The following is a 24,003-nucleotide window of genomic DNA, read 5'->3' as shown; positions in this document are numbered from 1 at the left end:
TTTATTTAAAATTTTAATTTAAATTAAATATATGTATTTTTTGAGACAGGGTCTTGCTCTGTCACCCAAGCTGGAATGAAGTGGCTCACTGTAGTTTCAAACTCCTGGGCTCAAGTGATCCCCCCATCTCAGCCTCCTGAGTAGCTGGGATTACAGATGTGCACCACCATGTCTAATTTTTTTTTGACACAGAGTCTTGCTCAGTTGCCCAGGCTGGGGTGCAGTGGTGTGATCTTGGCTCACTGCAGCCTCCATCTCCTGGGTTCAAGCGATTCTCCTGCCTCAGCCTCCCAAGTAGCTGGGATTACAGGCACCCACCACCACACTCGGCTAATTTTTGTATTTTTAGTAGAGACGGAGAGATGGGGTTTCACCATGTTGGCCAGGCTGGTCTCGAACTTCTGACCTCAAATGATCCACCTGCCTTGGGCCTCCCAAAGTGCTGGGATTACAGGTGTGAGCCACCACGTCTAGCCCCGATTTTTTTTTTTTTTTTGAGGCGAGATTTTTGAGACAAGAGCTTGCTCTGTCACCCAGGCTGGAGTGCAGTGGCACAATCTCAGCTCACTGCAGCCTCCAGCTCCCCTGGCTCAGGTGATCCTCCCACCTCAGCCTCCTTTTTTTTTTTTGAGACAAGGTCTCTGTTGCTCAGGCTGGAGTGCAGTGGCACAGTCTCAGCTCTCTGCAATCTCTACCTCCCAGGCTGAAGTGATCCTCCTACCTCAGCCTCCCGAGTAGCTGGGACTACAGGTGCATGCCACCACACCTGGCTAACGTTTGTATTTTTTGTAGAGATGGGGTTTCACCATATTGTCAGGTCTGGTCTCGAACTCCTGGGCTCAAGCAGTCCTCCCGCCTTGGCCTCCCCAAGTTATGGGATTACCTGTGTGAGCCCTTGGGCCTGGCCACTGATTTTTAAATTTTTAGTAGAGGTGCGTTCTTCCTATATTGCCCAGGCAAATCTTGAACTTTTGGCCTCAAGCAATCCTCCTGCCTCTGCCTCCCAAAGTGTTGGGATTAAAGGTGTGAACCACGATGCCTGGCCTCATCTACCTGTTTTTTGGAAGCAAGGTCTTTCTGTTGCCCACGCTGGAGTGCATTGCTACAATCATAGCTCACTGCCCACGCTGGAGTGCAGTGGTATGATCATAGTTCATAGCAGCCTCGACCTCCCAGGCTTGAGCGATCCTCCCACCTCAGCCTTCTGAGTAGCTGGGACCACAGGCATACACCACCATGGCCGACTAATTAAAAAAGAAATTACTTGTAGAGACAGGGTTTTCCTATGTCCTCCTCTACCTTTTAGTCATGAAGACGGCCTATGTTTTCCACAAAAGTCTTGGTTTTGGTTTTTATGTTAAAGTCTATAGTCTAAAGTCTTTAGTTTTATGTTAAAGTCTATAATCCATCTTGAATTAATCTTTGTGTATGATGTGAGGTAGGAGTCATGGTTCCTTTCTGTCCATATGGATACCCTTTATTCCAGCACCATTAGTTAAAAAGCACTTGTCTTCATTGGATTGCTCTGGTGTCTTTGTTGAAAATAACCACGAAGTGTGGGTCTATTTCTGGGTTCTCTATTCTGTTCCATTGATCAATTAATCTATCCTTACACAAATGTTACACTGTCCTGGTTACCATTTTTTTTCTTTGAGACAGAGTCTCCCTCTGTCACCCAGGCTGGAGTGTAGTAGCGCAATGTTGGCTCACTGCAACCTCCGCCTTCTGCGTTCAAGCGATTCTCGTGCCTCAGCCTCCCAAGTAGCTGGGAGGAGGCGAGTGCCACCACACACTGATTGCTGTCATTTTATAGTATTAAAAATAGGTTATATAAATCCTCTCTGTTCTTTTTCAAGTTTTTTTTTTTTGCTATTTTACATCCTTTTCATTTTCATATGCACTTTAGAATCGTTTTGCCGACTTCTTTCCAAAAAACTGCCAGAATTTTTTTTTTTTAAGACAGAGTTTCTCTCTTGTCACCCAGGCTGGAGTGCAGTGGCATGATCTCTGCTCACTGCAACCGCTGCTTCCCAGGTTCAAGTGATTCTCCTGCTTCAGACTCCCAAGTAGCTGGGACTAAAGCACCTGCCACCATGCCCGGCTAATTTTTGTATTTTCAGTAGAGATGGGGTTTTACTATCTCAGTCAGGCTGGTCTCGAACTCCTGACCTCATGATCCACCCAACTCGGCCTTCCAAAGTGCTAGTATTACAGGTGTGGGCCACCGTGCCTGGCCGAGAAATTTTATAGGAATTGTGTTGAATCTATATGACAATTAGGGAGAATGGATGTCTTTTTAGTACTGAGTTACCTAAACCATGAATATAGAGTATGTCTCCATTTACTTAGGTCTTCTTGAATTTCTTTCAGCAACATGTTGTAGTTTTCAATATACCGATCTTACACAATTTTTTTTAAATTTATTATTTATTTATTTATTTATTTTTGAGACAAAGTCTCGCTCTGTCCCCCAGGCTGGAGTGCAGTGGCGTGATCTCTGCTCGCTGCAAGCTCTGCCTCCCGGGTTCATGCCATTCTCTTGCCTCAGCCTCCCAAGTAGCTGGGACTACAGGCGCCCGCCACCATGCCCAGCTATTTTTTTTTTTTTGTATTTTTAGTAGAGACGGGGTTTCACCGTGTTAGCCAGGATGGTCTCCATCTCCTGACCTCGTGATCTGCCCGCCTCGGCCTCCCAAAGTGCTGGGCCTTTCTAAATTTTTTTTTTGAGATGGGAGTTTTGCTTTTGTTGACTAGGCTGGAGTACAATGTCATCTCGGCTCACTGCAATCTCTGCCTCTTGGGTCCAAGCAATTCTCCTGCCTCAGCCTCCCAAGTAGCTGGGATTACAGGCGCCCACCACCATGTGTGGCTAATTTTTGTAGTTTTAGTAGAGACGGGGTTTCACCATGTTGGCCAGGCTGGTGTTGAACTCCTGACCTCAGGTGATCTGTCCGCCTTGACCTTCCAAAGTGCTGGGATTACAGGCATGAGCCACCATGCCGGGCCTTTTTTTTTTTTTTTTTTTTTTTTTTTGAGAAGGAGTTTCACTCTTGTCGCCCAGGCTGGAGTGCAACGGCACAATCTCCACTCACAGCAACCTCCTCCTCCTGGGTTCAAGCGATTCTCCAGCCTCAGCCTCCCGAGTGGCTGGGATTACAGCCGCCCACCACCATGCCCGGCTAATTTTTGTATTTTTAGTAGAGATAGGGTTTCACCATTTTGGCTAGGCTGCTCTCGAACTCCTGACCTCAAGTGCTGGGATTACAGGCATGAGCCCACCTTGGCCTCCCAAAGGGCTGGAATACAGGCATGAGCCACCGTGCCCAGCCTTTTTTTTTTTCTTTTGAGACAGAGTCAGGTGGGCACGGTGGCTCACGCCTGTAATCCCAGCATTTTGGGAGGCCGAGGTGGGTGGATCACCTGAGGTCAGGAGTTTGAGACCAGCCTGGGCAACATACGGAAACCCCATCTCTACTGAAAATACAAAAAATTAGGCCAGGCGTGGTGGCTCATGCCTGTAATCCCAGCACCTTGGGAGGCTGAGGTGGGCAGATCACCTGAGGTCGGGAGTTTGAGACCAGCCTGACCAACATGGACAAACCCCCCGTCTCTATTAAAAATAACAAAATTGGCTAGGTGCAGTGGCTCACACCTGTAATCCCAGCAATTTGGGAGGCCGAGACGGGCGGATCACGAGGTCAGGAGATTGAGACCATCCTGGCTAACACGGTGAAACCCCGTCTCTACTAAAAAATACAAAAAAAGTAGCCGGGCGTGGTGGCAGGTGCCTGTAGTCCCAGCTACTCGGGAGGCTGAGGCAGGAGAATGGCGTGAACCTGGGAGGTGGAGCTTGCAGTGAGCTGAGATCGCGCCACTGCACTCCAGCCTGGGTGACAGAGCGAGACTCCATCTCAAAAAAAAAAAAAAAAAATTAGCTGGGCATGGTAGTGCATGCCTGTAATACCAGCTACTCAGGAGGCTGAGACAGGAGAATTGCTTGAACCCAGAGGCAGAGGTTGCAGTGAGCCAAGATTGTGCCATTGCACTCCAGCCTGGGGGACAAGAGCGAAATGCCATCTCAAAAAAAAAAAAGAAGTTAAGGTGAAAGGACTCAAAGTCATACATAAAAATAAGGTATATTTGTATACACTAGCAACAAACAATTGCAAAATTAAATTTAAAACAGAATGCTATTTATAATAGTATCAAAAAATATCAAATACCTAGGAGTAAACCTAACAAGAATTGTGTAAGATCTGGCCAGGCACGGTGGCTTACGCTTGTAATCCCAGCACTTTGGGAGGCCGAGGCAGGCAGATCACCTGAGGTCAGGAGTTCAACACCAGCCTGGCGAACATGGTGAAACCCCGTCTCTACTAAAAATACAAAAATTAGCCAGGCGTGGTGGTGTGCCTGTAATCCCAGCTACTTGGGAGGCTGAGGCAGGAGAATCACTTGGACCCGGGAGGCAGAGGTTGCAGTGAGTCAAGATCATGCCATTGCACTCCAGCCTGGGCAATAAGAGCGAAACTCCATTTCAAAAAAAAAAAGTGTCTGGCTCTGTCACCCAGGCTGGAGTCCAGTGGCATGATCTCAGCTCACTGCAACCTCCACCTCCCAGGTTCAAGCCATTCTCCTGTCTCAGCCTCCCGAGTAGCTGGGATTACAGGTGCCCACCACCATGCCTGGTTACTTTTTGTAGTTTTAGTAGAGACAGGGTTTCACCATGTTGGCCAGGCTGTTCTCAAACTCCTGACCTCAGATGATCCATCCGCCTTGGCCTCCCAAAGTGCTGGTATTGCAGGCATGAGCCACTGCGCCCAGCCTAATTTCACTTATTAATACTACTATTTTGGGTATTTGGCTAGTACCTGCCTTTGGATTTTCTACTTAGAGAATAGGTTGTTGGCCGGGCACGGTGGCTCATTCCTGAATCTCAGCACTTTGGGAGGCTGAGGCAGGTGGGTCACCGGAGGTCAGGAGTTTGAGACCAGCCTGCCCAACATGGTGAAACCCCTTCTCTACTAAAACTACAAAAATTAGCTGGGTGCAGTGGTGCACGCCTGTGTCCCAGCTACTCGGAAGGCTGAGGAAGGAGAATCGCTTGAACCTGGGAGGTGGAGGCTGCAGTGAACCAAGATTGCGCCACTGCATTCCAGACTGGTTGATGGAGTGAGAGTCTGTCTCAAAAATAAATAAATAAATAAATAAAAATAAAAAATAGGTTGTGAATAGCAACAATTTTACTTCTTTGCTAGTCTTTATGCTTTCTATTTATTTTTCATGTCTTATTTCACTAGCTAGGATCTCTAATACAATACTTAATAATAGCAGTGAGAGGAGATATTCTTGCCTTGCTTTTGATCTTAATGGGAAAACATTTATTCTTTCACCATTTCACCTGTTGTTCATAGGTGACCTTTATCAGGTGGTGAATGTTTGCTTCTATTCCTAGCTTGCTGAGAGTATTGACTATGAAATAATAATTTTATTTAAAAGTCAAGTGCTTTTCTAGGATCAAGACAATCATATAGTTGTTCTCTTTTATTATGTTGATGTGGTTTATTTCACTGATTTTTGTAAAGTTAAACTAACTATATTCTTGTATTAAATTTTTGGTCATAATATATTTCACTGTATATATTGCTGGATTCTATTTATTGATATGTTCTTCATGATTTGTGTGTGTGTGTGTGTGTGTGTGTGTGTGTTCATGAAGGATACAGGTCTGTAACTTTTTTCTTGTAATTATCAGATTTTCATATCAGAATTATTTCAGCTTCATAAAATAAGTTTAAAGTATTCTTTCCTCCTCTGTTTTCTGAAAAAGCTTGTGTAGAATTTGTATCCCTTCTTTCCTGGGTTTTTGACAGATTTCACCAATGCTACCACCTGGCACTGGAATTTTCTTTATGGCAAGTTTTTTTGATTAGACTTATTTTAGAATAGCTTTAGGTCTATAGAAAAGTTGTGAAGATAGTAGAGTTCCCATGTGCTCCACACCCAGTTTTCCTTATTGTTGACATCTTACATTAATATGATACATTTGTCAGTATATTGTTATTATTATATTACTATTATTTTTGAGGTAGGGTCTTGCTCTGTTGCCCAGAGCAAGTGGGAGTGTAGTGGTGCAATCTTGGCTCACTGCAACTTCTGCTTCCAGGGCTCAAGCTCTCCTCCCACCTCAGCCTCCCAAGTAGTTGGGACTACAAGTGCACACCACCATGCTTGGCTATTTTTATTTTTTACAATTAATCTTTTCAAAGAAACAACTTTTGGCTTTGTTAATTGTTTCTATTGTTTGATTTATATTTCATTGATTTCTTCTCTTATTAACTTCTTCCCCTACTTAATTTGGGTTTACTTTTTTCTAGCTTATTTTATTTAATTAATTAATTTATTTTGAGATAGGGTCTTGCTCTGTTTCCCAGGCTGGAGTGCAGTGGTGTGATCTTGGCTCATTGCAACCTCCGCCTCTCAGGCTCAAGTGATCCTCCTACCTCAGCTTCCTGAGTAGCTGGGACTACTGGTGCCACCACACCCAGCTAAGTTTTGTATTTTTCATAGAAACGGGGTTTCACTATGTTGCCTAGGCTGCTCTCAAACTCCTGGGCTCAAGTGGTCTGCGTGTCTCAGCCTCCTAAAGTGCTAGGATTACAGGTGTGAGACATTGCACTCAGCCTTTTCTCGCATCTTAAGGTGGAAATTTACATTATTGATTTTAAGCTTTTCCTCCTTTCTAATACTAGTTGAATCTATTTATATCCTTCTAAGCACTGCTTTTTTTTTTTTTTTTTTTTTTGTAGCGATGGGGTTTCACCATGTTGTCCAGGCTGGTCTCCAACTGCTGGACTCAAGCAATCTGCCTCTCTCAGCCTCCCAAAGTGCTGGGACTACAGGCGTGAGCCATTGCGCCCAGCCTCCTTTAGTTAAGCCTCATAAATATTGATATCAGTTAGAAACATTTTATCTTTTGTGACTTTTGTTTCATGGGTTACTTAGAAGTAGATTATTTAATGTACAAATATTTGAGCCTTTTCTAGATATCCTATTATGGTGTTTTCTAATTTAAGTCCTTTTCCCCATGAACATATTCTATGCAACTTCAGTCCTTTAACATTTATTGAAGCTTATTTTATGGACATGCTTATGGTCTATGTTGACAGATGTTCTTTTTTTTTTTTTTTTTTTTGAGACGGAGTCTCACACCGTCCACCAGGCTGGAGTGCAGTGGCACGATCTCAGCTCACTGCAACCTCTCCCTCCAGGGTTCAAGCGATTCTCCTGTCTCAGCTTCCTGAGCGGCTGGGATTACAGGCACGCACCACCACGCCCGGCTAATTTTTGTATTTTTAGTAGACACGGGGTTTCACCGTGTTGGTCAGGCTGGTCTCGAACTCCTGACCTCAGATGATCTGCCCACCTTGGCCTCCCAGAGTGCTGGGATTACAGGCTTGAGCCACTGCGCCCGGCCGAGTATAATTTTTTTTAAACAAATTTAAATGTACTACTTACCCATTATCTTCAAGGAAAGGACAGAATCCCTTGGTTAATGCTCCCTGAACAAAGACAAAGTAATTATTACTCAGTCAAAGGATCTGGGAGTAATCTTGTGGGCTCTTGAAACTAAACATGCCCATAGGCTGGGAGCAGTGGCTCATGCCTGTAACCCCAGTACTTTGCGAGGCTGAGGCATAAGGACTGCTTGAGCCCAGGAGTTCGAGGCCAGCCTGGGCAACATGGTGAAACCCTGTCTCTACAAAAAAAATACAAAAGTTGGCTGGACGTGGTAGCGCTCCAGGCTGCATGACAGGCGCCTGTGGTCCCAGTTACTTGGGAGGCTGAGGTGGGAGCATCGCTTGAGCCCGGGAGGTCTAGGCTGCAGTTGAGCTGGCTGAGATTATGCCACTGCACTCCACCTTAATTGACACAGCAAGACCCTGTCTCCAAAAAACAATCAAACAAAAAACCCCAAACAAACAAAAACATGCCCATAAAAAGTCAGGGTAAGGAATTAGAAACCAAAAGAAAACCTCCATCTATCTATTCATTCAACATTTACTGAACTCTAATTTTCTTTTCTTGAAGAAAGTTTAATAGGCAAACAAACTATTAATAGCATCTGGTGTGCCCTGAGTGCTTGCTATCTGCCAGGGCCAAGTAGGTCTCTATTTTGCGGAAGTTAAAATATGATGTAATCGGGTGGTATGAACATTAAAAAAAATGTAATTGAGGTTACAACCAAGGTGTATTTGGTTTCAAATCTTTTTGACTATGCTAAATACAAGCAAATTCAAAAAGGGGAATTAGCCGGCTGCTGTGGCTCACACCAGTAATCTCAGTGCTTTGGGAGGCCGAGGGTGGATAGCTTCGAGGCCAGGAATTCCGGACCAGCCTGGGCAACAAAATGTTAAATAAAAAAATTTTAAAAAATTAAATAAAAAAATTTAAAAAACAAAAAAGGGTATTAAACAACTCACAGACAGATACTGCACAGGATTTTTGGTACGTTTAGGGCATCTGCATGGTACTTGGTTTGTTCTGGGTTGCTGAGAACATTCACAGGTCATACACCAGTTTTCCTTTCTGGAGAGCTTCTGTCTGTATATCTTTTCCTGGAGAATCTGTTTGACATCCACAACACACACTCCTCATTTATTGCCAGAAACGATGATGTTTTATGATTTACATTATGTGTGTACACACACACGCACGCGCGCGTTCCTTTCTGGCCCTCTTGTTTACCATAAGAGGAAGCAATTACCTTTAGCATCAATAAAAGATTGCAGAATAAATATTTGTTCTTTGTAATGGGCGACATGCACCAGCCCCTAAAACATCCTGAGGTTCAGGCTATCAACGCAAAGTGCACACGCCTCCCATGCGCCGTTTCCTTGCAGTTCCAAATCCCAGATGTCTCAGGCTGCAGCTTCCGTTGCCTTTAACTACATTCTCCTTTTTCCTACAAACCTTCCCCCTCAACCCCTTCGAGACCGACCGGCAGGGCCCAGGGGCGGGTGGCATGACCTTGGTTCATCCTCGGCCGCGGAGACGCGGCGTGACCTTGGCCAAGTCCCCGCTTCCCCATCCGCTGACTTGCGCGGCTGGACCGCTCGGTCTCCGCTCCGGCCGCTAGGAGTCCTGCGCCGCTGCTCTTATCTCCCCCGGCTTCCTCCGCGCGCCCCACCAGTTCTACGCCTACGCTGCCGGCGTAGCGGTGGCCTGGAGTCGCGCGGCCCTCTCCTTTCAGATGCTGGTTTCCGCCGCGCGAACTGGGAGGGCGCGATTCGCGAACGCGGCCTACGCTGCGAGCGCGCGGCCGTCCCGCAGGCCGGTGCAGCCTTACGCCGCTGACGCATCGCGCCCAAGATGGCGGCGCGGTCGTCGTCGGGGGTGGCGGCGGCAGAGGGGGCGGCGGCCCTGGCGGCAGCGGAGAAGGCAGCCGTGACGGTGGCAGCGGCGGCGCGGGACCTGGGCCGGGGGGAATGAGGCGGCCGCGGCGGGCCAGCGGCGGAGCCGTGTAGCGGAGAAGCTCCCCCTCCCTGCTTCCCTTGGCCGAGCCGGGGGCGCGCGCGCACGCGGCCGTCCAGAGCGGGCTCCCCACCCCTCGACTCCCGCGACCCGCACCGCACCCCCACCCGGCCCGGAGGATGATGAAGCTCAAGTCGAACCAGACCCGCACCTACGACGGCGACGGCTACAAGAAGCGGGCCGCATGCCTGTGTTTCCGCAGCGAGAGCGAGGAGGAGGTGAGGCGGCAGGCTGGGCGGGCCGGGGTCGCCGGGTCTCCGGCCCCTTCGGGTGGAGGCGCGAGGGGCGCGGCCGCCGGAGGAGGGTGTGCCAGGTTCGTCCGGCTCGGGCGGAATGAAGTTCCGATGGAATTTCCTGAGGCGAAAAAGGGGGGAAGGAGAAAGGACGTTGGGGCTGAGGGGAAGCGGGTTTGAGTGCAGCTGCACAGGGCGCGCCGGGCGGAGGGGGTAGCCGGCTTGCGGCCGGAGCGCTTCGGTTCCGCCGCCTGTTACCGGGGAGAGCGGCCGCGGGAGAAGGCAGTGGGCTGGGAGGAGTGCGACTTTCGGTCCAGGCCAGCGGCTTTGATCCTGGAAGGGCCGCTCCGCAGTTGTCAGCCAGGCACATGTGTGCGGAGGCCGGCGTGCACGAGGCGCGGGCCGGCCTTTGTGGCAGAGAAATAGTGCACTTCATTGGCAGGTTTGGGGGTTTGCCGAGGGATTATATGTCTGTGAGCCCAAAGCCGAGGGGTGGGGGTGGGGTGTCTTCGGAAGATTTAGGGCGTTGTGCATAAGCCACAGCCAGCTGTTTATTTTACAGTGCGCTGGGTAGCCTTTATGGTGTAGTCTGAGAAGAAAAGACATTTGATATAATAATCTTTGTGTGCTGAAAATGTTTCATATTAATTGGGAAGACCAAAAGCGGTATTTAACATTTTTGCCCTGACGTTCCTCCTTGTGGGAAGGACTGCCTTGTGGGAAGACTCTTAGGATTAAATTAGCTAGGAAAATAATGTTTTAGAATCAGTTTCTTTTTATAATAGGTAGGGTACTTTAAAAAAAAATCTCGGCTTCCCAAAGCCGTTTCTGTGGTGATGAAGGAAATTCAGAGAAGCACATGTTTTGTAAATCCACAAAAGAATAGCTGCTTTGGAAATTCATAAGATGCCTGTGGGAATGCATTTCTCGTGTGCATGGTGGTAAAATGGCAGTTAAACTGGAAACAATGAAGGACAGTGAAATCCAATATGTTATATTGGATTCAGCAGTGGGCTATGGTTGCAGGGCCGCAGTACAGTGCAGTGTCGAAATGGGGAAAGGAACTTGACCCGTTAGTTATGAAAAGAAGCTGTGGCGAAAGAGACAGATGGATTGCCAGGAGTTGCTGTCCAGAGGTATTTAGGAGGAAGTGGGAATTTGAATTACTGCCTGAAGAAAATTAGTTAGTGAATTGTGTTGTTAAGGGATCCCATGTGTGCTCCCTTTCAGCAAAACAGAACGAAAGGAGATTTGGAAACGTATGCTTTGTATCCTACCATATATTGTAAAAGTCCCCAAAACAGATGCATTGTAATAGCTAACCAGGGCCGTGCTGTAAATTATATAGTTTTGGAATGCATATTTGAGTAAAATAAAATTATTGGTGGTGCTTATTGCTCCAGAGACTTTATTCTCTTCATTATCATATCACGTTATGGGAAATCAGATGGGCTCACAGGCTCTTAACTGAAGGGAAAACGAATTAGCATAATAGCATGTCTTACTACACTAGTATGCATAAATCTGTGAGCACCCCAATTATAAGTATAATTTAGTTGTGCGAATGATGCAAGACTGTTTGTTTTAAAAAAATCACACCAGGCCAGGCGCGGTGGCTCACGCCTGTAATCCTAGCACTTCGGGAGACCAAGGTGGTGAGGCCAAGAGTTCGAGACCAACCTGGCCAACACAGACCCCCATCTCTAAATATAAAAATAATAATAATAAATCATACTAGAAATAGAAAATGTATTTTTGATAAATTGAAAACTATAGATCATAAGCAAACTAGCAAAGGCTTAATTTTCCATTTTCTGTTAAATGTTTTGTTATGCACTGACATTAGCAACATTAATGTTGAAAGCTTACTTGTCTGTTTAGGCTACCTCACGGCATCTCACAAGTCAGACCAGGCATAGGACTTGCCTTCTAGGAGCTTACTTTTTTTCTTCTTTTTTTTGAGACAGACTCTCGCTATGTCGCCCAGGCTGGGGTGCAGTGGCCCCATCTTGGCTCACTGCAACCTCTGCCTCCCAGGTTCAGGCGATTCTAGGAGCTTGCATTTTTATTTTTAAAATTTTATTTATTTATTTATTTTTGTTTATTTATTTATTTTGAGACGGAGTCTCGCTCTTTCGCCCAGGCTGGAGTGCAGTGGCGTGATCTCGGCTCATTGCAACCTCCACCTCCCGGGTTCAAGCTGTTCTCCCTGCCTCAGCCTCCCGAGTAGCTGGGATTACAGGCACCTGCCATAATGCTTGGCTAGTTTTCTGTATTTTTTTTTTTTTTTTTGAAACAGAGTCTTGCTCTGTCGCCCATGGTGGAGTGCAGTGGCACCATCTCGGCTCACTGCAAGCTCCGCCTCCCGGATTCACGCCATTCTCCTGCCTTAGCCTCCCGAGCAGCTGGGACTACAGGTGCCCGCGACCACGTCTGGCTAATTTTTTGTATTTTTAGTAGAGACGGGTTGTCGCCGTGTTAGCCAGGATGGTCTCAATCTCCTGACCTCATGATCCACCCGCGTTGGCCTCCCAAAGTGCTGGGATTACAGGCGTGAGCCACCGTGCCCGACCTTTATTTATTTATTTATTTTGAGACAGGGTCTTACTGTGTCACCCAGGTTGGAGTGTCGTGGTGTGATCATGGCTCACTGCAGCCTCAACCTCCTGTGCTCAAGCAATCCTCCCGTCTCAGCCTCCCAAGTAGCTGGGACTACATGCACAAGCCACCACATCTGGTTGATTTTTAAATTTTGTGTAGAGACAGGGTGTATTAGTCCATTTTCACACTGTTATAAAGAAATACCTGAGACTGAGTAATTCATAAAGAAAGAGGTTTAATTGACTCACAGTTATACATGGCTGGGGAAGCCTCAGGAAACTTACAATCATGGCAGAAGGCAAAGGGGAAGTAAGAACCTTCTTCACAAGGCAGCAGGAGAGAGAGAAGGGAAGGAGGAACTCCCAAACACTTGTAAAACCATTGGATTTCGTGAGCATTCACTAGCATGAGAACCGCATGGGGGAAACTCTCCATGATCCAGTTACCTCCCTCACTCAACACATGGGAGGGATTACAGGTTCCCTCCCTCCACAGGTGGTGATTACAAATCGAGGTGAGATTTGGGTGGGGACACAGAGCCATAGCATATCACAGGGTCTCCCTTTGTTGCCCAGGCTATTGTCAAACTCCTGGGCTCAAGAGATCCTCCCATCTCAGCCTCCCAAAATGCTGGGATTATAGGCAAGAGCCACTTTGCCAGGCCAGGAGCTTTAAACTGTTAAAATGAGTTTCTTTAATGCATTGAGTTTCCTTTATTGAATTTCTTTTTGAACGTTGGTTAATGAGCCGAGGAATCATGCAAAGCTTTAAATTACAGATTCAGTGGGTGTTACAGCTAAAGCCTGGGAAGAAAAATAAAATGAGTGAAATACGTCCATTTTAGATTTGTTCAGTTCAACAAACATGTATGAAAAACAACAAAAAGCATGTATTAAAGAGCCTACTATGGCTGCAGCGCTGTGTCATGGAGAATCTAAATATTAGCATCCCTTCTTGCAGACAGAGTTGAGTAGTTTTAGATGAGATTCCTTAATTGGGAGGGATTTTGGACCACAGAATAATCTCTAGGGTGCTTTTCAACTCTCAGATTATATAATTATGTTGGAAGGGAAGTAATTTGTTAGTTCCAGGAGAACTTTTATGTTCTCAGTAGATGTGCCAGAAGCATTAGCTGCCACACATTGTGGGAATGTAAAATTCCAACCGAATAAGGCATTCAACCCAATTAAAAAAAAAATTTTAATGGGCACTAATGGCCTTAATCAAGATAGAATAGTTTACAGAATATTATTAGCATTAATACAGTAGCAATATAAGTATAAATAGGACCTTGATTTATAAATTTAAGCAATGTCAAGAAGCATACATGGAATGTGAAGAAAAAGAGATGAAAATACAGCCATGTGTCGCTTAACGTTGGGGATACATACTGAGAAATGCATCGTTAGGTGATTTTGTTGTTGTGTGAACATCATGGAATGTACTTACACATACCTGGATGGTATAGCCTACTGCACATGTAGGCTATATGGTATAGCCTATTGCTCCTAAGCTGCAAAACTGTACAGCATATGACTGTACTGAATAAATAGGCAATTGTAACGCAGTAGTATTTGTGTATCTAAACATATCTAAACAAGCAAAGTACAGGAAAAATACGGTACAAAAAATAAAAAATGGTTCACCTGACCAGGGCACTTATTATGACTGGAAGTTGCTCTGGGCGCATCAGTGAGTGAGCGGTGAGTAAATGTGAAGGCCTAGGGTATTACTGTACACTACAGAAACACTGTACAGCTTAGGTTGCACTAAATCAAAAAATTATTTTTCTTCGATAATAAATTAACCTTAGCTTACTGTAATTTTTTTACTATATAAACTTTTACATTTTTTAACATTCTGACTCGTTTGTAATACTTAGCTTAAAACACATTGTACAGCTATATAACAATATTTTCTCTTTCTTTCCTGTCATACTAAAATCACTTTTTTTTTTTTTTTAAAGAGATGAGATCTTACTCTGTTCCCCAGGCTGGTCTTGAATTCCTGGGCTCAAGTGATCCTTCCACCTCAGCCTCCCAAGCAGCTAGGACAACTGGTGTATGCCGCCATGCCTGGCTAATGTTTTCTTCATTATATCTTTATTCTAGAAACTTTATTTAAAAATATTATTTAGTATTTGTTTGTTTTACTTTTTGTTCCTCTGGCTACCCATATTTTACTTTTTAAGCTTTTTCTTTGGTTGAAAACAAAGACACAAACACACATTAACCTAGGCCTACACAGGGTCAGGATCATCAGTATCACTGTCTTCCACCTCCACATCTTATCCCACTGGGAGGTCTTCAGGAGAGTAACAGGCGTGGAGCTGTCATCTCCTCTGATAACAATCCCTTCTTCTGAGACTGTTTTACAATTAACTTTTTAAAAAAATAAGTAGAGAGAATACACTCTAACATAACAATAAAAAGTACAGTATAGTAAATACAGAAACCAGTAATAGTCATTTACTATCAAGTATTATGTACTGCACATAATTGTATGTGCTACATTTTGTTGTTGTTGTTTTGAGACAGGGTCGTACTCTGTTGCCCAGGCTGGAGTATAATGGTGTGATCACAGCTCACTGCAGCCTTGACCTTCTGGGCTTAAGCGATCCTCCCACCTCAACAAGTATCTGGGGCTCCAGGCACATGCCACCAGGCCTGGCTAATTTTTGTATTTTTTTTGTAGAGATAGGGTTTCGGCATGTTGCCCAGGCTGGTCTTGAACTCCTGGACTAAGGCAATCTGCCTCCTCAGCCTCCCTAAGTGCTGGGATTACAGGCATGAGCCACCGTGCTCAGCTGTGCTAGACTTTTATATGACCGGCAGCACAGTAGGTTTGATTGTGTACTCACCATAAACACATGAGTAATGCATTGTGCTGTGACACCACAGCTATGATGGGATAGGAATTTCTCAACTCCATTATAATGTCTTGGGACTACTCTTTTATACGTGGTCTGTAGTTGACTGAAATGTTATATAGTCCATGACTATATTAGAAGGTAATAGATCATGGGTAGCCAAACCTATCATTCTAGGTTTTTTTTTTTCCCCAGCCCCAGAAAACTTTATTTATAGACCAGCAATGAGAGGCTGAAATTCTGATCCAGGTTAGGATGTGTCAACATAGCAAATTTATTGAACACTCATTGAGTGCCAAGTTCTGTGATACTGTTATGAAGGAGACAGACATGCAGGGAGCTTAGAGTCTAATGGGAGAGATGGAAGAACAAACAGACCAAACAGCATGATGAAAATGATTACCTTTTCTTTTTCTGGCTTCTCTTCTTGTTGACAAACAAAAATTAACAGAAAAAAACCTCCCACTTAAAAAGTTGTACTGATTGTTATTGGTATGTTGATAACATCTTTAAATTGGGTATTTGTGGTAACTAACATTTATTACAGTAGTTTGAACCTGATACACAGTTTCTTAACCAACCACCACTTTAACCAGCTTGGTACACTGAATGCTTGGCTGTTACACAGCAGGCTGCTGGGTCTGGTGTACCCCAACCAGGTGGCCTCCCAGCTGCCAAATTGTGTGATTACAATTAGTTACCTTTACTCCTTTATCTGTTTATGTTCATTGTACTTGTTATTGTAATTGTGCAACTTAACCAGTGAACTTTGAGTTCAGAAAAGAACAAGGCTCAGCATGGTGGCTCACGCCTATAATCCCAGCACTTTGGGAGACCAAGGTGGGCGGATCACATGAGCCCAGGAATTTGAGACCAACCTAGGCAACATGGTGAAACCCCTTCTTTACTGAAAATACAGAACTAGCCAGGCACGGTGGTGTGCAGCCTGTAGTCCCAGCTACGTGGGAGGCTGAGGCACAAGAATTGCTTGAACCCAGGAGACAGAGGTTGCAGTGAGCCAACAGCACGCCACTGCACTCCAGCCTAGGTGACAGAGTAAGAGTCTGTCTCAAAAAAAAAAGAAATTACTGCTGCTTATATGGACAAACAAACTGAGAAGACTGGAGAGGGGATCTTAAAAGTCTAGAAGGACTCTGCACGTAGATTACTTCATGAATGTTTTTAGGTTTTTGTTCTTTATAAAAACTAGGACTGGAAAACATAGGTCATTGATTATGGATGTGGCATATGAAAGAAAGTCAACTTAACAATTCAACAGTAGACTCATACTCAAAACAAGATCTTGGCCCTACAAAGATTAGCAAATAACTACATGTTTATATACATATAAAATATTTATTTGCTAATAATATGTAATATGGTCTCGAACTCCCGACCTCAGGTGATCCGCCCACCTTGGTCTCCCAAAGTGCTGGGATTATAGGCGTGAGCCACTGTGCGTGGCCATATTTTTTATTTTTTGTAGAGATGAGGTCTCATGTTGCCCAGACTGGTCTGGAACTCCTGGTTGAAGTGATCCTCCCTTCTTGGCCTCCCAAAGTGTTGAGATTATAGGCATGAGCCATCACATCTGGCCTGATATTTAATATTTTCATTTGCTTCCTCTTTGCACATAATATATAATTAGTAATATATAAAGTATGTATATATAAATGTATATTTATCTGCTAATCTTTGTTCTTAGGGCCAAGATCTTGTTTTGAGTTTTTTTTTTTTTTTTTGGAGGCAGGGTCTTGCTCTGTTGACCAGGCTGGAATGCAGTAATGCGATCTCAGGTCACTGCAGCTTCCACCTCCCAGGCTCAAGTGATCCTCCCACTTCAGCCTCCCAAGTAGATGGAAGTACAAGTGCCTGCCACCTTGCCCAGCTAGTTTGTGTGTGTGTGGAGACAGGGTCTCACTATGTTACTCAGGCTGGTTTTGAACTCCTGAGCTCAAGCGATCCTCCCACCTCAGCCTCCCAAAGTGCTAGGATTACATGCGTGAGACACCACGCCCAACCTACATTTATATTTTTTAATCAACCGTATCCTTTACTTGACACTTTATCATACACTGTATGGAAGACTGTAACTTCTTGAGTAAGATTTTATAATCCAAAATTGGGTAATATGATATTCATCTGTCATATTATTCAACTTTGGCCCTGCTAAAGTACTTCCAGTGAGATTATCCCTCTTCCCCCAGCCTTTCCTTTTTTAGAGCCTCTGTGAGGAGAAGTGAGAGACAGGGATGGGCTTGTTTGTACTCTTAGAAAGGCCAAATGATACAGAACATACCACAAATGACATCACAGTGCCTAGGAAAGTTAAAGCTGCTCCTAACGGGTCTGTTTTTACCCAGGGAGAAAAATGACTACTAATAGGATTGTGTGAGTTAGATTTCCCTGTGCCTTAAAGCTGTTTTAATAAAGAAAGGATGAAGCTGTTCCTAAGTTGTTAGGTTCATTTGTTGTACTTTTCCACTAGAAGCCCTATATCTCTTGGCAAAGGGGAGCTGCTTCACATTTTCTCAGATCCTTCAGCTCACCAGGTTGGAACGGAGAGATGATTGACATTGGAGCTCTTCAGTGGGCAGAGACTGGTGGCCTGTTTGTCTGTAAAATGCCCCAGAGGAGCAGGTGGACTGATGTCTCTGCAGACTGCACCTTCCAGCAGGCTCTAGAGAAGAGAGTAAGACACAGGTAGCAATCCCAGAGGCAATAATCATGACAAAGGGCTTCCAGCAGATCCCAGGGTGGTTCGGGAGTCCTTTTGTAACACATCTTGGTCACTGTTCAATATTACATTGCTCTAAGATCATGATGGGTTCATTGATCCCGTCATGACTGGACATTTCTGCTCCTCATTTCTCAAAATCTTTCCTGGAAGCTTTTTTCCCCTGCTTTCCCTTCTGTTTGCCTAATACCAGTTAGTCATGTCTTCCATTACGTTATTTTTTGCCTCCTTCCCAAGGTGTGAATTCTGGTCTGAATTCATACTGCAGTCTCCATTCTTTATGTCCTTGCCCCAATCCTACTTCTTTGCTTCTGCTTTAATTCTCATTTCTCAATAAAAATAGTGCTGCACATCTACTGTGTGCTGTGTCTGAAGCAATCTATATCTTCATAGCCTAGTACAGAAAGGAAGGGCCCTTGTTCAGGAATACAATTGTTTATTCATTTCTTCAGCACACATTTTTGGAGTGTCTGTGTAAGACCTTGGGAATACATGGATAAATAAGACTGTTCAGCATTTTGGGAGGCCTACGTGGGAGGATCGCTTGAGCTGGGGATGTCTAGGATGTGGTGAGCTGTGTTTGCATCACTGCACTCCAGCCTGGGCAACAGAGTGAGAGAGACCCTGGCTCCAAAAAAAAAAACACCATAAAATGAAATGATCCCTTAAATAGACTTTCTTTGTATACAATTAGTTGATCTCTTTGTTCATAAAACAGTAAAGTTTTATGAACTGCTTAGAAAATCTTTTCTTCGGCTTGGTTATTTAACATATTTCTGATGTGTTTTGTAAGAGTAGCTTAGCAATGATGAATAAAAATGAGTATGAGCTCAGACATAGTGCTTATGCTTTTCTTAAAAGGAGGAAGGATTGTGATTTTTCTTTTTTCCTTTTTTTTTTGAGATGGAGTCTTGCCCTGTCACCCAGGCTGGAGTGCAATGGCGCCATCTTGGCTCACTGCAACCTCCGCCTCCCAGGTTCAAACGATTCTCTTGCCTCAGCCTCCCGAGTAGCTGGGATTACAGGTGCCTGCCACTGCACCCAGCTAATTTTTGCAGTTTTAGTAGAGATAGGGGTTTCACCACCTTGGCCAGGCTGGTCTCGAACTCCTGACCTTGTGATCCACCCTCCTCGGCCTCCCAAAGTGCTAGGATTACAGGCGAGAACCACCGCGCCCGGCCTTTCCTTTTTTTTTTTTGAGACAGCGTCTTGCTCTGTTATCCAGGCTGGTGTGCTGTGATGCAGTCATGGCTAACTGCAGCCTTGACCTCCTGAGCTCAAGCGATCCTCCTTCCTCAGCCTCCCATGTAGCTAAGATTACAGGCATGCACCACCATGCCTGGCTAATTTATTTTTAGTAGAGACAGGGTCTTGCTATGTTGCTCAGGCTGGTCTCAAACTCCTGGGCTGAAGCAGCAGCCCTCCTGCCTTGACCGAAGCAGCAGCCCTCCTGCCTTGACCTTCCAAAGTGCTGGGATTACAGGTGTGAGCCACTATACCTAACCATGATTTTTCTTTGAATATTTAGAAATCCTAATAAAATATACATTAAGAAAAGTTACAAAACAAAAAAAGAGAAGTTACATTGTGCTTATACTTTGAAATTTGCTTGTTTGTGTTTTGAGACAGGGTCTGGGTCTGCCACCCAAGCTGGAGTGTAGTGGTGTGATCATAGCTCAATGCAGCCCCAACCTTCCGGGCGCAAGTGATGCTCTCACCTCAGCCTCCTGAGTAGCTGGGACTACAGGCATGTGCCACCACACCCTCCTAATATATATTTTTTTTATTTTTTGTAGAGATGAGGTTTCATTATGTTGCCCAGACTGGTCTGGAACTCCTGGCTCAAGTGATCCTCCCTCCTTGCCCTCCCGAAGTGTTGGAATTACGTGCAAGAGCCACCACATCTGGCCTGTTTGATTATTTAATTTTTTTTTTTTTTTTTTTTTTTTTGAGATAGAGTCTCGCTCTGTTGCCCAGGCTGGAGTGCAGTGGTGCGATCTCGGCTCGCTGCAACCCCCGTCTCCCGGGTTCAAGTGATTTTCCTGTGTCAGCCTCCCGAGTAGCTGGGGTTATAGGTGCCCACCACCAAGCCCGGCTAATTTTTGTATTTTTGGTACAGCTGGGGTTTCACCATGTTGGCCAGGCTGGTCTCGAACTCCTGACCTCGTGATCCACCTGCCTCGGCCTCCCAAAGTGCTGGGATTACAGGCGTGAGCCACCATGCCCAGCCGATTATTTAATATTTTTATTTGCTTCCTCTTTGCAGAAATGATTTGATTGCTAGGCTTATATTCAGCCATCATTAACCAAATGTGCTGAGCCCTGACTCAGGGCTTTTACATCTATCACTGTGGTATTGATTTCTTCCTAGGAGGCTTTGCAGTTTGGATAGTCTGCCTTTAATAATACTAAGACAAAACTTTTAGATTTTATTGCCAATATGAGTTAGGAAAACAATCCAGAGAGTTTCTGTATATAATAATTGTATTTCTGTGGGGTTTTTTTTGTAGGTTCAACTATTTTAGCTGGGCACAATCATCCTTCTGCCAGGGTGTATGGGTCATTTTTTTTTCAAGAGGGAATTATTATTTTTGGTTACAAAAGTAATTTTATTGTGGTATCTATAAAGAATACTTCAAACTGAAGAGTTTTAAAATGTGTAGAATACAGAATCTGAGCTTCAGTCTACTGGCAAGATGCAATTTAGGCCGGGTGCAGTGACTCACACCTGCAATCTTAGCCCTTTGGGAAGCCGAGGGGGAGGATTGCTTGAGCTCAAGAGTTTGAGACAAGGCTGAGCAATGTAGTGGGACCTCGTCTCTATAAACAAATTTAAAAATTAGCCTGGTGTGGTGGTGTGCGCCTGTGGTCCTAGCTACTTGGGAGGCTGTGATGGGAGGATCACTGGAGACTGGGAGGTCAAGGCTGCAGTAAGTCATGGTTGTGCCACTGCACTTCAGCCTGGGTGACAGAGTAAGAGCCTGTCTAAAAAGCAAAATAAGATGCAGTTTGGAGTGTAAAATAGAGAAGTATGGAGAGAGGTGTTTATAGGAATTGGAGAAGCCTGTGAAGAAAGATGAGCTAGAGTGTCAGGGATGACTTTATGGAGCAGGCTAGACCTGAACAGCTTGGTCGAATATGGGTAGTTGAAGAATATCCTAGGTGAAGGACACTGGGCCATCTAAGTCAGAGGCCCAGATATGCAGCCTTTGGAAGCCTGTTTGTATCAACGTATTGTGGATAAAGAAAGCTGTTATTCCCTGCCTGTCCCCCTAATCTCTGCTGGAAGAAAGAGAGAAAGTAAGAGGCCCAGTCCAGTGTCTGTGAGAGAGTGATGACCCTTTTTCTCATCCCCAAGGACATGAAAACAAAGATCTCAACAGAGAATTCTATCCATTTTGAACCCTGTAACTAACAGTGAAATCAACCAGGAAAATCCTTCACGATTTCATCTACTTTTCATTTCATGGTATGGATGCTATATACCACTAAAAATTAGTACTTTAGCTGGCTGCAGTGACTCTTGCCTATAATCTCACCTATTTCGGAGGCTGAGGCAGGAGGATTACTTGAGTCTAGGAGTTTGAGGCTGCAGTGAGCCATGGTCGTGCCACTGTACTCCAACCTGGGTGACAGAGCAAGATCCTTTCTCTTAAAAAAAAAAATAAATAGGGCTGGGCGCTGTGGCTCGTGCCTGTAATCCCAGCACTTTGGGAGGCCGAGGAGGGTGGATCACCTGAGGTCAGAAGTTCAAGACCAGCTTGGTCAACATGGTGAAACCCTGTCTCTACTAAATATACAAAAATTAGCCGGGCGTGGTGGCAAGCGCCTGTAATCCCAGCTACTCGGGAGGTGGAAGTTGCAGTGAGCCGAGATCGCGCTGCTGCACTCCAGTCTGGGCAACAAGAGCGAAACTTTGTCTCAAAAAAAAAAAAAATAAATAAATAAATAGATAGATAAAAATTAGTACTTTACTGCATAAAAGAAAACTGATTTATTTTAATATGTATTTACTGTTTTTTTTTTTTAAGATGGAGTTTCACTCTTGTCCATGCTGGAGTGTAATGGCTCGATCTCAGCTCGTTGCAACCTCCGCCTCCCAGGTTCAAGGGATTTTCCTGCCTCCACCTCCCAAGTAGCTGGGATCACAGGCATGTGCCACCCCATCCGGCTAATTTTTAGTAGAGATGGGGTTTCACCATGTTGGCCAGGCTGATCTCGAACTCCTGACCTCAAGGGATCTGCCCACCTTGGCCTCCCAAATTGCTGAGATTACAAGCATGAACCACCGCGCCTGGCCTAGATTTTAAAATACAATCTTTGGGCTGGTACAGTGTCTCAAGCCTGTAATCCCAGCACCCTGGGAGGACAAGGTGGGATGTTCACTTGAGGCCAGGAATTCGAGACCAGCCTGGGTAACATAGCAAGACCCTGTCTGTACAAAAAAACTTTTGTGGATTACTTTTTTTTTTTGAGATGGAGTCTCTCTCTGTCGCCCAGGCTGGGGTGCAGTGGTGTGATCTTGGTTCACTGCAACCTCTGCCTCCCAGGTTCAAGCGATTCTCCTGCTTCAGCCTCCCAAGTAGCTGGGATTACAGGCACCTGCCAACACGTCCAGCTAATTTTTGTATTTTTAGTGGAGATGGCGTTTCGCCATGTTGGCCAGGCTGGTTTCAAACTCCTGGCCTGAGGCGATCTGCCCACCTTGGCCTCCCAAAGTGCTGGGATTACAGGTGTGAGCCACTGTACCCCACCATGGATTACTTTTATAATAAGTCATAAAAAGTATAAAAAGTCCATACTTTTATACTATGTCACACACTTAGCAAATCTAAATTTTATTTTGAAACATTGAAAACTAAACAAATACTGATATAGGTGGACTTTTCTATTTTCCATGAGTCTATACAGATCATGGAGCTGTTGTGCTAATGAAAAGAAAACTAGAACTACGTTGCTGTGGGTGAAAGAAGAGGGGTGGTGAATTCTTCTTGGGTTTGATAAAGATGCATGACTGAGAAGGTCTTGGCATAGGACTTGATCATGGACTTGGAGGGTGTGCTATGGCCAGACTGGGCAGAAGAAGCCAGGGATGGTAGAAGCAATAAGCATACACAGTGGTGCCACTAGAGAAGAGTTTGGGTGGCTGTGGTGCAGGGATGCGGAGTGTATTGAATGATTGATTTTTCTGGCATAAAATTAGAAGAGTACCATTCTTTTTGGAGAACGCCCTTCTTGGAGAGAAGGAGGGACCCATCCTCCACCTAGCTCTCTTCTCTGGTGTGGCGATGTGGATGCAGGACTAAGGCTCCACCAGTTGGAGGCCTGAGGAGGCCAAAGGGATGGGTGGGGCAAGGCAGTGACTGTGTGCTGACCAGATGTTTGTGCTATAGACCCAGGCTGTGGCTTTTGCTGCCACCTCTGGAGTGCTCATAGTGTGGGCCTATCTTCTAAGCTTGGTCCTGTAGTCCTTGCCACTCCAATATTCTGAGCATTTGATATTTTTTCCAATAAATTCCTTTTTGGCTTCAGACAGCCAGGCTTTGTTTCTTTTGCTTGCAACCAAGAACTTTGCCTAATATATCACTTTGGTAGTTTTTAGGGTAGCCTCCTCAACTAATCCAGTGCACCAGAAGAAACGTATACATGTTGAGTCAGAAGTTTTTTTGTGTGTGGGAGAGCTTTTCATTTTATTTATGAAGCAAGCTTTAACATTTTTCCTTTTTTTCCCCCAAGTCAGGATCTTGCTCTGTCTCCCAGGCTGGAGTACAGTGATGTGATCATGGCTCCCTGCAGCCTTATCCTCCTGGGCGCAAGCAGTTCTCCCACCTCAGCTTCCCAAGTAGCTGAGACTACAGGAATGTGCCACCTCATCTGGCTATTTTTTTTTTTTTTTTTTTTTTTTGGGGTAGGAGAGACGAGATCTCGCTATGTTGCCCAGGCTAGTCTCAAACTCCTGGGATCAAGCAGTCTTCCTGCCTAGACCTCCCAAAGCGCTGGGATTATAGGTGTGAGCCGCTGCACCTGGC

The 24,003-nt window shown here is 45.0% G+C and overlaps 1 protein-coding gene across 1 annotated transcript in view; it reads left to right on the top strand.

Annotated features, from left to right (window-relative positions):
- The first annotated feature begins 9,620 nt into the window (after nucleotides 1-9,620).
- Nucleotides 9,621-24,003, top strand: part of NUDT3 (nudix hydrolase 3) — a 113,010-nt gene continuing 98,627 nt past the window's right edge. Inside the window, exon 1 of the mRNA XM_019029155.4 lies at nucleotides 9,621-9,752. Coding sequence (XP_018884700.1) covers nucleotides 9,654-9,752 — 99 coding nt within the window. The 5' untranslated portion in view covers nucleotides 9,621-9,653. The remainder of the gene's footprint in view (nucleotides 9,753-24,003) is intronic.

The sequence above is a fragment of the Gorilla gorilla genome, chromosome 5 (genome assembly GCF_029281585.2).
Source record: "Gorilla gorilla gorilla isolate KB3781 chromosome 5, NHGRI_mGorGor1-v2.1_pri, whole genome shotgun sequence".
Taxonomy (NCBI): Eukaryota; Metazoa; Chordata; class Mammalia; order Primates; family Hominidae; genus Gorilla; species Gorilla gorilla.
Note: the sequence above shows the minus strand (reverse complement) of the source record. Positions and strands in the feature narration are given on the sequence as shown.